Below are 18,660 nucleotides of genomic sequence, written 5' to 3' on the forward strand. Positions count from 1 at the left end.
TGTCCTGAGCAATCGGGGGGGTGTATTTAGAACTACCCGAGGGTGGGGGGTAATTTAGGAATTTTTAATTTTTTAGGGGTGTCCTTAGCAAATGGGGGGGTGTAGAGAGTATTTAATTTTTTTTTAATTTTTGGGGGGTGTCCTGAGCAATAGGGGGGGTGTATATAGAACCACCCCAATAGGGGGGGTGTATATAGAACCACCCGCGCCTGAATCCCGTGGATGTGCGGGAACTGGTGACGAATGTACGCTAAGGGGCCCAATCTTCTGCTACCAAACGACATGTAACTCCTAGGGGTAGTTTGGTTCGCGAAAAAATATATATATATATATATTATAAAAATATAATTTTTGAAAAATAAATTTAAAATTTTTTTGAAAAAATATTTTTGCTATAGAAAAATGAAAGATTTTCAGAAGATTTATGTTTGGTTGATATTTTTTTAAAAAAATTATATCTAAAAATCATATTCTTCGAAAAAAAATTCATTAAACATAAAAATCATATTCTTCGAAAATATAATTTTTTGTTTTTTTAAAAAACTTTAATTAAATAAAAAATATTTTTTACTTTCTCGTTAATCATACTTTTCTCCTTTCCTTTTTCGCGAACCAAAGGAGCCCTATGAAAACGACACCAATAGCGTCCAGGTTCACTTACTTCACTTGGGTATCCCCACCATCTGATTATCTTAAGATGAATTTCGATGGTGGCATGGTGGAGAATGACGCCTCTGGGGGCGTGGGTTTCGTGATCAAGAACCATAGGGGCAGTTTTATCATTGCTGGGGGACGGAGCATACTTGGCTGTTCGACTGTGGAAGCAGAGCTGCAGGCTGCTTGGGAGGGCGTTTTGTATATAAGACAAGTGTTGGGGGCTGACAGACTTATTCTCAAGGGTGACTGTTCTACAGTGTTTGACTGGATACGAGGTGTAGACACGTATGGGGATGGTCACCCTCTGATACGGGACACTCGTAGTTTGGTGCGGAGCTGATCTCCTATCAGATTATCCATGCTTACCGAAAGACGAACAGTGCAGCAGACTAGGTCGCCTCTTATGTTGCCCAGCATACTGGGGAGGTCTTCTGGTCTAGTTTAGATGGTGTTCCATATGCCTTATTTTGTTTACTTTTCTTTGATATGTCTGACTGTATTCACGTTTGAGGTATATGAAATGAAATACTGTTTTGAAAAAAAAAAAAAAAAAACCGACAGCAATTGGGTATGCAATGCAACTCCATTCAAACTCGTGAGGCCCACTCTGCTCGCCGCCTTGCTCTCCAGCCGGTGCTTTGCTCTGAGCCTCACCTACCCTCGGCGAATCACAAAACCCTTCCCTTTCCAGGGTTTCTGATAAAACGCAGAGATCGAAAAGCCGTTCTTTTCCTCCACCCCCTATCCTTAATTCCCAATCCCTGGTGCGTTGCCCTCTTTCAGATCTCTTCAAAGCTTCTTTAGATGCTCTATTTAAAATCTCATTCTATATCTTGTTTCTTTTTTTCAAGCTCTCTTTTATCGCCCCCTTCTCCATCCCAGAGAAGGGTTTTGTTTGAAATCTTGCTCTAATTCTAGATGATATTGAGATGGAGAAGATTATTCGATCTTACCTCGAATCGGACATTCAAAACCCTAAGAAATCCCAGTAATAATTGCCTCGAAAGTTCCAAGCTTCATCTTTGCCCTCAGGTCGTCGAGTCGACTGTGTTGAGCTGCCCTTCGGATACAATCGCTCTAAGCTTCTTCCTCTGGTGTGCTCGTCAGCCAAATTACTTCCACGACCCCCGGTCCTTCGACCGGATGATCCCCGTCGTTGGTCGGCTCACCGAGCGCTTTGGTTCTGTTGCAGCGATTGTAAAGGAATTGGAGGGCATTGGTTGTTCCGTGAAGGCTCAAACTTTCATGATTTTACTAAGAATTTATTGGCGGGGAAACTTGTATAGGTTGGCATTGGAAGTGTTCGATGAAATGAGTAGTAGAAATTTTGTTCCCAACACCTTTGCCCGGAATATGGTTCTTGATATGCTATTCAAGGTTGGTCGTTTCGATGCAGCAATGAGGTTTCTGAGAGACACTCAGTTCCCAAATTTTCTTAGTTACAATATAGTAGTATGTAATCTTTGCAAGTCCCGTGATTGGTTAAGAGTTCGGGATGTTTTAAGAGAGATGGTAAGGAAAGGATTTCATCCCAACACTGGGACTTATACAATGGTTCTGGATTGCTTTCACAAGGCAGGAAGGCTTATGGAGTCGCTACAATTGCTAGCTTTTATGATTGTTTCCGGTAATCAGCCCGAAGTAGCCATTTGGACAATGTTGATAGATAGTCTATGTCGAGCTGGGAAAGTTGATTCAGCCAGCATATTGTTGGGAAAGATGATAGAGTCTGGATGCTCACCTAGTGTTGTCACTTATACTTCCCTTATCAAAGGGTTTTTCGAAGCACGAATGTACAACAAAGTGCTTAGACTGTTAGATTCTATGCTATCAAATGGGTGCAATCCTGACCAAGTACTGTATAATGTTCTGATTGATTGCCTGTCTAAGGTGCAAAAATATGATGATGCAATTGATGTTTTCCTTCTTCTGCGTGAGAGGAAACTAAAACCAGATTCCTATACTTTGTCTTCTTTATTGTCTGCAATAAGCTCATCAGGTAAAATGAGCTTGCTTAGCAAACTTGATATGAGATTAGGTGTTTCTGTTGATCTTGTGGCTTGTAATTCCCTACTAAATTTTTTCTGCAAGGTTGGTCATCCATCTCAAGCAGTAGTGTTTTACAGTGATATGGTTGAGAGAGGCTTTGCACCAGACAAGTATAGTTATGTTGGACTGTTGAATGGTCTGTGCAGGCTAGGAAAGATAGACTATGCTGTTAATTTCTATCATGCTGTTGTTGTGAATGATCCTCATATAGATGCATATGTCCATACAGCGATCCTTGATGGACTTATTAAAAGAGGAAAATATCACTGGGCCATTAGGCTGTTTAGGAAAGCTGTTAAAGAAAATTATTGCCTTGATGTTGTATCCTATACAGTTGCTCTTCATGGGCTCTTTAAAGGTGATAGGTTTGAAGAAGCTTGCAGTTTGTTTGACCAGATGAAGCAGTTTGGTGTGATTCCTAATACTTGTACCTACAATGTGATGCTTCTTGGCCTTTGCAGGGCTAGAAAAATTGATGCAGTTAAGCAATTGCTTAGAGATATGGAGATTGCTGGAATAGAGATGGACCATGTCGCATTCAACACGATAATTGCTCTCTTCATTAAATTGCGGCGTTTTAATTCAGCTTTCCTTGTATTTAGTAAAATGTGTGATTTGGGAATGAAGCCTAACAAGACCACCTACTCATTACTGTCCAAGGGACTTGCCCATGTCTCTGCCAAAGGACTGGATAATCAGAATTCACAATCGGCATATAATCTTGAGGATACTGATTTTGTTTACAGCACTGAGTCTGATCAGCCTAATGAGCTTCTTGTAAGCTCGGGGAGTTAGCTGATCCTCCATATCCTGGAATGTGCAAAGAAATGCATGGGCTGTGATAGTCTCATAAGTACCGAAGCAGTTGATTGTGCAGAGGATTTGCTAGAGCACTTGCACATGAAGATGGCTCTGCAGGTTTTGTTGTTCACAAGCCTTTTCCTGTCCTGCATAAGGTATTGTACCAATATTTTTTAAGAGTCCAATCTTCCTACCAATAAATAAATAAATAAACATATCCTACTCACAGAAAATGAAGCTGGCTTGATAAGTCGACCAATTATATTATATCTTATAAAAAATGAAACTTTCATGCAGTTCAAAAATCAGTGCTTCTTTCTGCATTGGATATGTTTTTAGTTGCTTGAACTATATGTGTTTTGAAACTGTGTTCAGGAACTTTGTTGTTTCGTCCTTTGGTATATGAAGGTAAACATTGACTAAGTAAACCTTTATTAAGTTTGAATTCCTCTCGTTTCCGCTTAAGATACCCTCCCTCACCCCTCACCCCCCAACCGGGCATCACATAGGAGTAGAATCTAGAGTTTAGCGTATTACCTTGTATTTCTGCTGAACAAAAATCAATTTTGTCTACCACTTCTATTTTCTGTTGCTGCTTTTTTTTAAAAGATTTGACATGGTCCCGTTTCTCCTCTCACTTCCTGCTGAATAACATCTTTTTATCAATCAAGAGATCCATTCTAGCGAATAGTGTGATGATGGGATGAGCAATAAATTTTCTATCTTGAAGAAAGGATTTATGGTGTTACATTCTTACCTTATGGACCAAAATGGGATTCATGATCTTTTCCATATCGGCCAAATGGAGCAATGCAGGTGTGTTATTGTTAGGCAGTGATTTTTTGGTGCTTAGCTGGAGAAGTGATACTTAATTGGAAACATATCGGGATTGGATATACTAGGGCAATGCAGGTGTGTTATTGTTAGGCAGTGATTTTTTGGTGCTTTGCTGGAGAAGTAATACTTAATTGGAAACATATCAGGATTGGATATACTAGGGCAATGCAGGTGTGTTATTGTTAGCAGTGATTTTTTGGTGCTTAGCTGGAGAAGTGATACTTAATTGGAAACATATCGGGATTGGATATATACTCTCTTGGAGTGGATATACTCTCTTGGCCTAGATGGTCCTTCGGGTTCTCTAAAGACTTTTCTTATTGTTATGGTGGGTTGTGCTTGCATAAATGATGGGGTGTTTCTCCATCCATATGCAGTAAGAACTTGCACGAAAACAGTCAATGGGTTTTGTTGTTTTGCACATTTGTGTCTTAGTTATATGCTAAATTTTTTGTGAGAACAACTCTGACCATATATAAGGAAAGCTTTGAAAGAATCTCCCGGCGTCGCCCCCCCCCCCCCCCCTCTCTGTATATGTGTATGGGTTTGTGCAAAGGGGGAGAATTTGGGTGAAGTCTCAATCTCTTCCCCACTTGATCGTACTCAAACCTAACTCAGAACCCCCGATCGGTGAAGTCTTTGTTAGGTGATACTAGAATTTGACCTGGCCTACTAGCACCCTCTTAACGAGGGTGATTTAAGTGCAAAGAAATGTACCGGTGGTTCGCGAAGCATCTGGCACCTAGTGCATAAGGCTTCCGCCACTACGGGGTTCGAGAAGAGATATCCACTGCCTTAACTTCATTTACGGAGAGGTTGTTTCCATGTTTTGAACCTGTGACTCCCAGGTCGTATTGGAGCAATTTTACTGTTGTGCTAAGGCCTGCCCTCTGTAGCACCCCTATTTTTACATTATGAAAAGGTTGAGAACCCTTTGGAAAAGTACCAGAAACCTAGTAGCCAAAATGCAAGTATTTCCTTTTCCTACACTACTTATAACTGTAAAAAGCTTGAACATACATAATGTAGTCGTGTTTATAAAGAGCATACATAATGTAGTCGTGTTTATGAAGAACATACATAATGTAGTCATGTTTATAAAGAACATCAAATGTCTTCTTTTTGTCTCTAATGTCCGTGGCTTTAAGTTTTGCCACCTTTTTTTTATGAAATCATGGAAATGGGGTGTGGCCGTGTGGGTGTGTGGGTGGATGTGTGCATTGTGCAATAAACTCTCAAACTGTACCTGCCAAATAGCCCAAACTGTATACTCTTTAAAATGATTACAGGTGGTCTCCAGACATGAATCAAATCAAAAAGAGTAATTTATAATCATTAGATTGTTTTATAGGATGACTGCATCATGATGTTATCTCCTAAAAATTGTTATTGAAATTGATCTTCATGATAATAATTACATTCAATATTACTGTTCTTACAACTCTTTGCATTGATATCTGCTGGTGACATACAGGTACTTGTAGATGCACATAATTAAATAATTATTCTCATTTATATTCAAAATTTCAATATTTTACTTCAATTCTAATCATTTCTGCATTATTTCAGATATTAACAGGAGGTTGTTTCTTTTTTATTATTAATTTCTTTATAGTCTGCTGGATTGAAGCATATGGCAAGCAATTCAGCTAGATGCAGTTACTGACGTGTATAACTTCAGTGTTGGGAACAAAATTGCAACTGTATGAACTCCAACCAGAAGTTTGGATGGAATTATTGGCATAGGTTACTTCATGCAGGTAATCGACATTGATTTTTCTTTTTTTGTGGGGCAGGGGTGCTATATAATTTGTAGTTCTCTGATCAACAAGATGTGCATGGAATATTACTGTATCGACAATATACAGATGTTCCATTACAGTTTCCATTACAGTTTACCCTCTTTTACTATGGGTTCCGTGATTAGGTCATGAACCTATCAACCTTTGCCCAATTTTCTCTTACTAATGGAATTAACTTTTCAAATGGCTGGGGTCTTTTTCTCCATACTTCAAATCATAAAATCCTTAAGGTTCCTATGCAAATATCCTTAAATTTCCATCTTTTCTGGGTCCTTTCCTTATGTGGCACTAAGATCAACCTCCTCATATTTTTCTCTTCCTCTTGCTAGGGTGCTTCGACAAAATTAGAACTCAGCATGCTCAGGTATAAAATGTAAAACTATATCTATTTGAAAGACCAAAAATAAGAACAGAAAGGAATTCTTATTGCCTCTCAGAATCCATGATACTTGTTAATTTTTTTTTTTTTTTTTTTCCATCAGAGGCATGCTCTTTGAGCTCAAAATTTAGTCTGGTCAAATTTGAATATGGGATTTCAAAATGATGGTCTGAAGTACTAGATGTGATCTGCCTGGTTTAAACTGCCTAGAAACCAAAAACTATATATTCTAGATACTCTTTACCTGTGCATCAAGTTGCCTCAAAATGGATGGTACAAGAAGAATCAATGTCCTAAAATGCATCCTAAGATATATAAATTGAAATCTAATTGTTAATTTAAAACATGCAAGAGGTTTCTAAAACATATGATTTTTGGTTTTTAGGCAATTCATATCTAGTAGATTTAGCGCATGCAAATGGACTGAATCACTCTCTGACCTGATCCTGTTCCAACCTGTGATTTTTTCCCTATAAATTCCATTCTTAAGTACTTGAATCTGTTTAACCTTTCTTTCTAGAGAAGTCTAACAAATAGATTATCTAACGTATTGCTGGTAAGAGTCTCAAGTTTACATTATCAATAAGTTTGTATAATAACCACTATTAAATGTACTGTATCACTAGCTTATTTATACTTCATATATATGTACCTTTTATGCTAGTAATTGAGCATATGGAAATTTTGAGTGTTCTTTGTACTCAGTAATGAATAAATATCTCTAGGGGAAATTGAGATCTGCCCCCTGATTGACTCTCGTTTTATGTGTAGTTGTTGATGAAAAATCTTATCTCTGGCCCTTGGTTTTGTTTGTCATTTTATGTGTAATGCCTGGCCTACGTATAAGTACTGAGAGAACAGATATAACTGTCTTCAGAAAGAGGTTTAATTGTGTGCAAGGGACTTGACATAAAATGCTGTATCAGGACTTTGTATAGAATAACAGTCAAACAAAGGACCTGGTGTTTTAAGTTTCTCATTTTTTTAAATTGGTAGGAAGAAAGATTTAGGGCATGTTTGGCAATATCCTGCCAGATCTGGAAGGATATGGGGAGAAGGGTACATGGGGTGCGATGATTAGAGGGGACGGAAGGATGGGAGAGGAAAAGTGCAGGGAGGCTGTGCGTCCGGATCCTGATGGGAAGGAAAAAAAAAGATCCCTGGATCTGGCGGATGTTCCTAAACAGGCCCTTAGTATCCATTGGTTGTATAAGCTCGCTTCCTATATGCAGGGAGTGAATTCTTACTGCTGCAGTTCTTGGCTATTTATTTGACCGAGGCCTTAGTGTTTGAAGCATATCCAAACGTGTCTCCATGGTTTAAACCTTTTACCAGTACAAAGCATAAGAGCATTTGCTAACATTTGCTTTTTATTACTGGCACATAGACCTGGTACCATACTTTCATCTTTCAAGCAGGGCTATGGTACTGCAGCACTGCTGAATTATATGTAATAGATATCATTTTAGTTCTGTTCCATTCAAAAAGATTCTACACCGGATGATGCCTTATTTTCAAGCACTCGGGTTAAAATTTTCAAGATTACGGTTCCCATTTCTGCAATTTACTTCCAGTTGGGTGTTTATTTCCTAGATTGCTCTTCTTCAGCCATTACCCATTGTTTGTGCAGGAGGATACATGCTGCAACGAATGGTTTCTTGATGCTGCTCCACGGTGATCCTTTAGACACATCAAACTTCGAATTGGTATTGAAGGTTGTTCTTGCCAACGAGGAAAGTTGGCTTTGCCAGAGCCCCAGTTTCGGTAATTCAGTATTAATTGACATGATGACCTGAGGATCATGAAGGGCAATTATGGACAACTGGGCGGGCTTAAACATTCGTCCCACCCATCTCAGCCTCAGATCCTCATTTTCTGTAATAGGGGAGACTTGCCATGAGTCATTATTCGACGAGAGTTGAGATTAGTGGATTGAAAGTTTCAGTCCATCTGCTGTGCCGCATCATTTCCCTATAGCAAAACGTAGCCTGAACGCTCCATTTTATTTAGACAACTCATGGCTTCTTGACAAATAATATAGTTCTCATGACTTCTGTACAGCCAAAAATTGTGTTAAGGCATGGCTTTCAAGTTGCAGCAGGTGTAGCTAACAGTGAAACAGGACATTCGCATATGGAGTTTGGTTGTTTTGCTGCTGGATCAATTAGCTGTCGATGCTGGATTTGGATGGATCTCGATATCCAGAGTAAGCAGTTTGGATCAGGTACAAAGTTATGGCTGCCAACCACAGATTGCTATGCCCTCTGAACCTGAATTAAATAAAACGGAATTTTAGCGTGCAGAACATCAATGGCAGGTGCAAGCAGATGGAACCCGTGGTAAAGTATGATGAAGAAGCTTCTGTATAGGAAAATATAGTCTTCCATGCTTGAGACAAAAGTGAAAATAAGGTTGGGTGAGACCTACGATTTTGGATTTCTTGCGTTTCCAAATGCATCCATCTTATGTCATTCTTGCGTAGTTTCCAAATGCATTTTCGCTTGATCTGGATTAAAAGTGAACTCCTGAAATTTTTCTGCCTTTTTTCTTTCTTGGTTCAATCTTGTCTATGAATCTTTGGTAGGATTCGCCGGTGCAAGATGTCTCCCACCTCAGCTGATATTCCCTGTGAGTGCATCCTTCGGACCCTTTCACTTGGTCTAACCAAGTTGTTCAGTTTCATTGGCACCCTTGATGTATTAGGCAAGTTAAACTGGCAACTGCCTCAAACTAATTTGATTTGGTTAAAAGGAAATAGGCTGCTTAAAGACTTTCCAACTTACGATAACCATAACATTAAAACTCAAAACAATAGATGAACTTTTGAGAAAAAGAAAATATTCAGCCCGACCTACAACGTTGATTACTAACATGATTTCGCTTGATCTGGCTAGTTTCTCTGGGATCACGGAATGAAAAATGGGCCCCTCTAGATGGAGACAAACTTTGATGAAACCTAACTGGCCAATTACCAACGCTTTACCATCCTCATGCCAGCACCTACAAATAACAAGGGATAAGATGAAACAAGATTGCAGCCTGAAAAAGGTTTCATTTAAACCTTCTCTGACCAAATGAACCTCTTGGCAGTCACTTACTGCACCAAATCTTTGAAGTGCTCCTGCTCCGAACTGAAAACAATTAGAAGGGCTTACTTGTATCTGACAGTCACTAGTCTCATAGAAGCTACTTAGTACGGCCAGATAAATGGCTAAGCCAAAACATTGTTTATACAAGAACCCTAATGAATAGAAAATCTCAGATAAGAAGAATCGAGTGCAGAAAATCGGTTGAGATGCTCACTTCTTTTTATAAAACAAACAAGTTGGTAGATATACTTCAAACAACTTCAAAATAATAAGAAAGTTCTATTATTTATTAGCAGGGCTAGATTTATTACCTCAAGGGCAAAGAAGGCCACAGATCAATCATGGCACCTTATAAGGTGCACATCTTACCAACAACCATTATTCCTGGGCTAGGCAACATAAAAATACCATGTGCTTCATTATACCTTTGAAATAATAATTAACATCAATGATATATTAAGGCAAAACAATTGGATGGTTTATTTTACGTTTTGAATCATCATAAATTGCTAGGCCACACATAAAAACCTGCTGACAAAATAACAAATCATGCAGAAGGCATGAACCTAGTTGTTGAAGTAGGTGTAAGCCATCATTTGACATACAAGTAAGTATAAGTGGAGTTCTGGAGATGATGTCACCTGCTCTCATCTAACAGAACCACTACATCTATCTGTTCCCACGCAAGTCCACCAGCTGTAACAGACAAAACATTGCCCAGTCTCCAGCTCATTTGTTAGGCATCTTCAGTTGGTTCCATGAATCCATTACCAGTCCAATTGCAATATCATAGGATCCATGATATATAGTTCTTGTGGTTTACCGACCAGGATTAATTACAAGCATAACATTGGGGCTCCTGCTCTGGATCAATGTGTCCTGTTTGTGTCATCCATGCTCTGAAATAGATAATAGTCACTGTCATCAGCACTTGTCATTAAACCAAAAAGATTAGAATTATCTCAACTGCAGTACCTTAAGACTAATATTCAGCGACGTCACCTTACTGAGCTATTCATCAAATTTCCACATTTCATCACTTCATCAATAGTCAGCGGATGGTCAAGCTTTGCTTCGAAGGAAGCCACTTACAGGCAAATAGCCAGATGTCAATTTACATGGGCTAAGCAGTCTTACAAATTTCCTCAGAAACTAAGGTACATAAAAAGAATGGAATTAATCCACTAAAGCATTACCTTGGGTGCCTGACAAGTTGTAGACTCAACAAAGCAATTTCCAATGCAACAGCATCTGCCACCCCAAAGATCGCTGACAATTGGATTGTTCATTCTATTCAAGGTTTCTGTTTCTTCAATCAAATCAGAACAAAATAACTAAACTATTAAGTTTGCAATATTGTCAGATGTCAACTTGCAAGATCTGATTTTTTTGCAAAATTCCTCCAGCAACCTGGATACCTGAAAACAATTTCAGGATTGGAATAATCATCCACTACAGGTTGATTCAGATTCCAAAAGTCACCCAAGGAATTCATGCCTTTTCATTCATGGAAGGCTTCAAAATTGTATCTAGTAAATTTATTTCAAGGACAGAAGTACTTTAAAAAAAGCATATCATATCATATCATATGTATTAGATGTCTTCATGTTCTGGTACACAATTAAAGCACCATTAAACCAACAAGGACTAGCAAATCACAACTTGATCATAGTTCTATTATTCGGCAGTGTATACATAAACTACATTAAGAAATCTGTCTATACTTCTATTACAAAGCAGTCAATAATTAAGTCTCACTAAATATACATTGCATTGTCCCATAAGATGGAGGGTAGATAAGGAGCGAAAAGGTCACTAGCCATCCTTTAAAAAGACAAGGACCAGACTTGGTTCCAACACGTCCTGCTTGACTTGACTGTTAAAAGATCAGTCAAGGCAAAATAATAACAGGAACCATGCTTAGAGAGGTCAGCATCGACAACATGGCTACATAATAGTAATTTACTGCATCAACCCTTAACCTTCCATAAAAAATACTATGTAATGAAGGCATGGTCAAATTTTAGTCAGTTACGATCCAGAAGATGGTCTGAAGCAGTTGTGGTCCTAGCAACCACTCGGCACAGTATCTGATTGCCCTGCCTTCACAACAGAATCCGAGTGCTTTTGAGTGTCATCAACAGAATGTTGGCTGTTCTCATCAAGTCTTGTATCTTCTGATCCTTTGGTGGTTTCCTCAAGCTTCTCCTGCAAAGTAGCAGTTCCATTAGTCTTTGGCTGTTACACTGCCTGCAGAACAACATGCCAACAAACCAAGATAAAGCTCAATACCTTAAGAGAGGCATTTTGAGCAAGAAGTTGCTCATAGTCCTTCTTGATTCTGTCTACTTCTGCTCTAAGGCAAGTATTTTCCTCTTTCAGAGCGTCAACACGCCGAGCAAGTTCTTCACACTCTGCCTGTTAAGTAAAAATTCAACCACTAAGCTAATATTCAGTACTTCCTTCAAAAGTTTTCTGCCTCAAACTATGCATTATACCTGTTTGCGCAGCCTGGATCGACGTGCGGATTCCCTGTTTGACTGCTTTCTCCTCTGCCTTTTGAGTTCTCTTTCATCCTGTCCAGATAAGGCATCCAATGATTCCAAAATTGATCAAAACTTTCAGGTAGTTCCATGAAATCATGCCACTCAAGAAAACAAGACAGCATTTTCCAGAATCAAAAGGTCTATACTGATAGGATGAGTCAAGGTGAAGGAGAGGAAAAGAAAAGATTACTAATGTAGGGTTAAGGTTTTAAGAAATGGAGGAAGAACAAACAACAAATTCAAATCAAAGAATACGAGGGAGAGTGCTATACTCATTTATATTCTGATAGATGTCTATGATCATAACTGGGGTATTACCAAAAAGCAAAAACTTTGTAAAATCATCATGACAACAACAAATGCATTCACAATACTATGCTACAGTAAAAGATAAAAAAAAAATTGATTATGTCAAGGATAAATGTATTTGGAAGACTATTGTGCAAGATAAGAACATATCTGAGAATAGACATATGCGGAATTTTATTATGCTTATGACCATGTGGAATGGATGTTCGGGATTTTTGTTTCACTCTAGGTGATTGAAAATCTGTCGTTGCCTTAAAACAGTAACAAGCACCTTCAAAAATTAGTTGTAATAGGAATGCTAGTGGAATCCATTTATGTCAAATCAATTAGTTTTTCAACTAAGGGTATTAAAAACAACATCAGTAAAAAGAGCCAACATGAATAAGCCATCATGTATTCAAACAATAGGCAGAAAGTGAGATCGGCTAAAGGAAAGCATTTGTTTCATGCAGAGATAGAAAAAAAAGCACGAATATTGGGCTGGGTTACGCTAGAACTAAGAGCCTTGACTTTTACAGTAACCAAGTTGGAAGTATAATAAAAAGATTCTAAGAACGTGTAAAGCTAAAGCACAAATTACTAACTACAAATTCAGAACTCATCAAATGCACTTTTTGAACTGCTCACAAAATAAACGCCAATCATTGAAAACTAAATGCCAAGATAGATTTGTCCACACATAGAAGAGCTATGAAATCAATCGTTCACAAGGACAAGGCTAGTGGCTATAAAAGACACCTGTCTCCAAAGCTCTGATGGAACATTCTCACGAGATCCAGAAAGCCCACCAGGAACCATAGCTCCTGCACCTGTGGCTGCAGGGGCCTTCCCACGAATTGGAGGCATGGGTGATGGGGTTGATGTGTTCCAGTAGTCCATCCCAATATTTAAGTTTGTGGTGGGACCAGCAACCCCTCCATGTACACCAGCTACCGGCATAGGCATTATTGGAATGGTTTGACTTGATGTTGCCTGTGTCGGTGCACGAGCTACTCCATTTTGAGAACCACGTGTAGTGGTACCATTTTGGGATGCCTCTGCTATAGCATTCGAGTCAAATACCATCCTATTATTATAGTAGATATCATGAAATTATCTAATTAGTGAATATCAGATATCCTACCATCAAAAGAATCCTGTCCACCACACATGTTTGGTTGTGTGTCCTGTAAAATGCTTATAGCATACACAACATAAATACGTGATGAACCGAATGATTTTACATATAGCAACCTAAAGAGTAGGAATACAAGGTACCTCCACATTTATACCAACATAATAAAAGCACATGTTAATCATAATAAAGAAACATTACTGCTCCTCAAAAGCATTAATAGAAAATATGCAGATCCAAATTCTGATGTACCCTTACATAGCTTTTAATCAGCTGTGACGTTTGATGGGAGCAAATGCTGACAAGCCAGTTGATTATTTTTACAGCGACAATCACTATACTACAAAAATGCCAGAAAAGTTGTAGGCAGATGGCTAGATGTTTAAACTTCAAACATGAAGCAAAACCATAAGAGCTCAACTAAGTATTGCATAGTTTCGAAAGTAATAGTTGAATTCTGGTCATATAAGGAAAGATGTGGAATAAGAGGAGAAAACTAGTTTCCAAGAAATCATCCAAGATTAAAATAACCAGATAATAATAAAAACAAAGTATGAGAAATGAAACAACAAAATCATTATCACTTATTACTAGTATTTCTTGCATTCTTAATAACTTTGCCGAGAGTTTCCTAACTTACATTCTGAGAATTGGCATCGCTTCCATCACTTGAACCTTCACTTCCACTTTCGCTGCTGCAAAATTATACTTTTGTCAAGTTAGTTGTTAGAATTTTTAAAATAATGGACATGGAATAGAAGAATGAAGCACAGATTTATGATAAGCATTAGAATATTTGGGCCTACATGCCTCTGTACCTTTGCGAGAAGACTCCATTGGCTGCTCTTGATGTTTTACCCAGATCATTGTTGTTCTTTCCCGTGATCATGTTCAAACTTCCCAAACTTCCCCTTGATCTCTTGATTGGACTCCTTTCCTTACCTTCAGATGACTTACCATCCCCTTCCATTCCACCAGCCACAGCCCCCTACAAAAAGAGATGCATGTCATACAAAACATACTATCATGTACATAGCATGCATAAATTTTATTATAGTGTCGCTCAGCAAGGAACTTACAGAAGCATCAGGATTACCATTTGCTGAAGGAACAGCAAAAGGACTGAATGGGTGTGAGCCCTGCTCAAAGACACAGTGGCACAACTCATTAGCTGCATTCCGAATTGACTACAGCAGAACAAAGATGTTCAGATGAAAAAATTGCACTTGATGATATTCTACAAGTTATACCGCTGGAATAGATGGATGAGCATACAACCCTCCATGAGGATACATGACATATGGAGATGGTGGTGTCCCGTATGAAGGCATAAGATGCTGAGAAGAGAAAAGAAGAAACGTGTAAATAAATTTCATCACTACTATGATAATTGTAACTCCAGAAATTCACCACTACACTTTATTCAAGTTGTTATTAAGAATCTTCTCTTTATCTCCCTTTCCATTTTGTTCCTCGTGAAGGTGCTTAACAACAACTCCCATTTTCACCACCCAATCACATGATAAGAGGCTCTTACATAGACTCAATGCAAATACAGCATAGATACAAGTCTAAGGCAGGCTTCTTGCAACAACCCTAGGCATCATGTCCAGAAATAGTCATAGTTTCACTTCTTTCTTTTCTTTATCCTGATGAAAGCAAGTTTATATTGGTGGGTTGTTTTGCTGCTTCCTGCCAATTCTACTTTTCTTAAAACCTGAGGCTTCAGGCAGTAATTTTTCCCTCCTATTCACCTCTCATCGCAGGTCCCAAAAAAACAAAAAGAAGTAAATGACATACTAGCATCTACCAAAAGAAAAGGGAAAAAAGAAAAAGACAAGCAAAAAGACATAAATATTATTGTGAGCAGGGCCTTTATAGACCTTCCTTTTAACAGAACTGATCATATAAGCCATCAGCCAGCTGGACAGTTAAAAAATGATTGTCCCACTCAAATAGCCATATCAAGCTACCAGCAGCATGCTGCACTTCTCTTCCAAGAAGCAAGCGCTCTCATATAGTTAACTACACAGTTGGACTGGTAAACAAGTTTCTCTTTTAATTATGAGTACCAATATCGCCAATTTCAAATTATTTGCAGTTCATCAAAACTTTCCACACAACAAGACATATAAATCCAACCCTGAAAGCAAAAGGTGTAAGACATACATCAAACAAATTAAAGTAGCAAATTGTAAAAACATAGAGCACCTGAGCTCCCCACATGTAAGGATGAGCTTGGGGACTCGATGCAACAGGAGAATGAAAGAACCCATGTGGCGGAATCGGTGAGTATGCCTAATCAAATGGAAATTATAAAGTTAATGGCATGTAAAGAATAATTCTCCTTATAAATTCAGAAAATTTAAGAAAATCTACTCGATCAATACAGAAATAAACATCTCCAGCCAAATCACCTGAAATCCTGACCAGTCAGGGTACACCGTGGTGGTGGGACTGGCGCTCGTGGCCGGTGGTTGCTCCTGAACAAGAAAAAAAACAATTTTTTACGTTCAAGATAAAGACTAAACTGACGAATCGAATGATCTTGGATAATAGATCGCGTACCTGCGCCGCTGATGCCTTCGGTGCCTTAGACGGCGTGTCGGTCTCGCTGCTCCCCATAACTCAATAGACCTTTCCACCGATCTCTTCTCTCTCTATCTCTTTCTTTCTTAAGCCATCCTAAAGAGCGATAACCTCCGAATCACACAACAAATTAAACAAATCAACGGCCGAAGCCACTCAATTCGGCTCCCTCCAAAACCCTACCTCGTCTGGAACTCTAGAAAACCATTAAAAAAATCAAAATTCTAGCAGAAAATAAGGGGGAAATCAGTACTCTGAACCAAAAGAGATTTCCATCGCAAAAGAACCCTTTTGTTTCGAGAATAGATCAAAATCTCGATCAATCATGAAGCAGAGCGAAACTTACATCAGACGACGAGGTCTCGCAAGCTGAGACGTAGCTCGGAAACGAGATCCAGGCCCAAATTAGGGCAGAACCATGCGGCGAGCCCAATCCAGGGAGCGATTACCACAGAGGGGAGAGAGAAAGAGCAAGAAGGGGTGCAGAAGAGAGGGGGCAAGGTAGTGGGGGCAAACCGGGAACTAGTGGGAGAAATTTACAGTCGCGCAATGCGCATGGACACGAGTCACTTTCAGCCGTTCGGTAGTATTATATGGATCCGTATCTGGATATGATATTCTGGATATATTGTTTTGGATATGGAGTACCGTAATATTTACCAGAAAAAAGGTAACCTATCCGTATGGATATATATAGGATTACGATTAACTATGGGGTTGACCCCAACGCCTGAACCGGGTGGGTTTCGTCGGGCTGGGAGTTTAAAGTTTTCCATTGTACTGAAACACAAGATCGTACTCCAGGCGTCTGATTGGAAAATTCCATGCAAAGTGGATGGCAGATCTAGAGTCCACGTAGAAATTTCCGACAAAACTCTAGAAAATGGCGTTGTCCCTTCGGCTATGGGATGCCTCGTTTCAGGGTACAAATCTGATTCAACCCTCAAGCCTCCCATATTTTTTTAAATAAACCTTTCTCTCGTTGTCACATTTAGTACCAGCTGTGCACATACCATGCCGCCGCATATCCGTAGAATTTAATCCTATAAAATATGCAAAACTTTATATAATATATATATATATATTATTTAAATTAAAATAATTAATTTATAATAATAGATAAAAATACATTCACTAATAATGAAATAAAATACTAAATAAATATACAATCAATAATCAAATTGTAACAAATAATCTACAATCAATAATAATAATTTTAAAAAATACAACTATCCAAAATTCTCTAGCTCAGTTTCAAGCTCCGCCTATTTTACTTAAAAAAAAAAAAAGAAGAAGAGGAAATGAGCTTTACAAGCTCGATAAGCTATCAAAACTTTTAGAAGAATCAAGCATAAAATATAATTTTTAAAAATAGATAATTTAATAATTTTAAGATGCTTTTGTCAATATATTTTTTTCCAAAATATGCCCTTTTTTTATCAGTGACAACAATAAATCAAAAATCGTCTCTTAACCTTTGGTGACTATGGCCATGATCAACCCCATGATAAGACCCAAAAGAAACTAGCCCTTGAATACAGTTTATGAGATCCATCAACGTGTGCTAGTGATGAGTCCTAACTGGCTAGGTCTGGAAGAAAATTACCTCTAAATCATACGGCCAATATTCATCTTGTGATAAGGCAAAAGACTAATCCTGAGATTAGAGCACGCGATCCATCAATATGTGCCAGCGATTAGCTCCGACTAGCTAGGCCCGAAAGGACTAGTTCTACCAATAATTGGTCTCGACTAGTTAGGCTTGGAAGAAGCTAGTTTTTAACATATGGCCAACGATCAGTCTCATTGGATATACCCAAATCATAGTTTGACTAAGGAGTTTTCATGATATCCATAACAAATTGGCTCTTATACATAGAGTAAACATGCTCATTTCAATAACATAGGCAATATCAACCAAAATTTCATATTTTCAATATGCAATACCAAATTAGGATAATCATTTCCTTTTAAACAACATGAGGAATTAAAACAAAAGTAATCATCTCTTTCTAAATATCATGCAATATTAAAATGGTGGTGTCTTTTTATTTCAAACTTTGTAATTATGCAAATATTATTATTTTCATAATCATGCTAGGATAAGAATTTATGCTTGATCCATAAATTTTGAATTAGTCTTTTTTATGCAAGCATGCATAATATTCACAAGCATGTATAAATTTTTAAATATTTAAATATTTTTCTTCTCAATTATTGGTTTAAAGCTAAGCAATATGAATTCGAATTTTAAAATATATGATATGCACTAAAAAATCACCAGAGCTAAAGAAAACTTACTATCTAAGTCGACCAAATCCCAAAAATCCATCCGATAAGACTATTGGTGGTCTTAGATGCATGGCTTGTTTCCTTGAAACCCGACACTTCTCTAGAGTTGAAGGCTTTGATCAAGATAACCAACATTGTCAGCCCTTAATCAAAAAAGAGATTGGAGAATAAAGAGGAGATAGAGAAATTCGGTCTG

The 18,660-nt window shown here is 38.2% G+C and overlaps 2 protein-coding genes across 12 annotated transcripts; one reads left to right on the forward strand and one right to left on the reverse strand.

Annotated features, from left to right (window-relative positions):
* Positions 1 to 1,238: 1,238 nt before the first annotated feature.
* On the forward strand, positions 1,239 to 9,086 carry LOC103706235 (putative pentatricopeptide repeat-containing protein At1g16830). Of its 4 annotated transcripts, none has more exons than XM_008790289.4 (3): positions 1,239 to 3,662; positions 5,960 to 6,104; positions 8,156 to 9,086. In XM_008790289.4, the coding sequence occupies exon 1, from the start codon at positions 1,576 to 1,578 to the stop codon at positions 3,499 to 3,501; it is 1,926 nt and encodes a 641-aa protein (XP_008788511.2). In that variant the 5' UTR covers positions 1,239 to 1,575; the 3' UTR covers positions 3,502 to 3,662; positions 5,960 to 6,104; positions 8,156 to 9,086. The 4 variants fall into 4 exon arrangements, 3 of the variants coding, with proteins under 3 accessions (XP_008788511.2, XP_038974447.1, XP_038974450.1); XM_039118519.1 differs by having other exon boundaries at positions 6,026 to 6,104; XR_005508077.1 differs by having other exon boundaries at positions 1,241 to 1,421.
* Positions 9,087 to 10,047: 961 nt separating this feature from the next.
* On the reverse strand, positions 10,048 to 16,708 carry LOC103706197 (bZIP transcription factor 1-B-like). Of its 8 annotated transcripts, XM_039118532.1 has the most exons (15): positions 16,519 to 16,708; positions 16,152 to 16,368; positions 16,001 to 16,066; positions 15,795 to 15,881; positions 14,834 to 14,920; positions 14,663 to 14,722; positions 14,402 to 14,571; positions 14,224 to 14,278; positions 13,593 to 13,635; positions 13,208 to 13,509; positions 12,113 to 12,190; positions 11,907 to 12,032; positions 10,811 to 11,822; positions 10,590 to 10,701; positions 10,048 to 10,513 (listed from the first exon to the last, which is right to left on the reverse strand). In XM_039118532.1, the coding sequence occupies exons 2-13, from the start codon at positions 16,206 to 16,208 to the stop codon at positions 11,682 to 11,684; spliced, it is 1,272 nt and encodes a 423-aa protein (XP_038974460.1). In that variant the 5' UTR covers positions 16,209 to 16,368; positions 16,519 to 16,708; the 3' UTR covers positions 10,048 to 10,513; positions 10,590 to 10,701; positions 10,811 to 11,681. The 8 variants fall into 8 exon arrangements, with proteins under 8 accessions (XP_038974460.1, XP_008788484.1, XP_008788476.1 ...); XM_008790262.4 differs by having other exon boundaries at positions 10,590 to 11,822; positions 16,152 to 16,268; XM_008790254.4 differs by having other exon boundaries at positions 10,590 to 11,822; positions 16,152 to 16,283.
* Positions 16,709 to 18,660: the final 1,952 nt, after the last annotated feature.

This window comes from Phoenix dactylifera, chromosome 2 (genome assembly GCF_009389715.1).
Source record: "Phoenix dactylifera cultivar Barhee BC4 chromosome 2, palm_55x_up_171113_PBpolish2nd_filt_p, whole genome shotgun sequence".
NCBI lineage: Eukaryota > Viridiplantae > Streptophyta > Magnoliopsida > Arecales > Arecaceae > Phoenix > Phoenix dactylifera.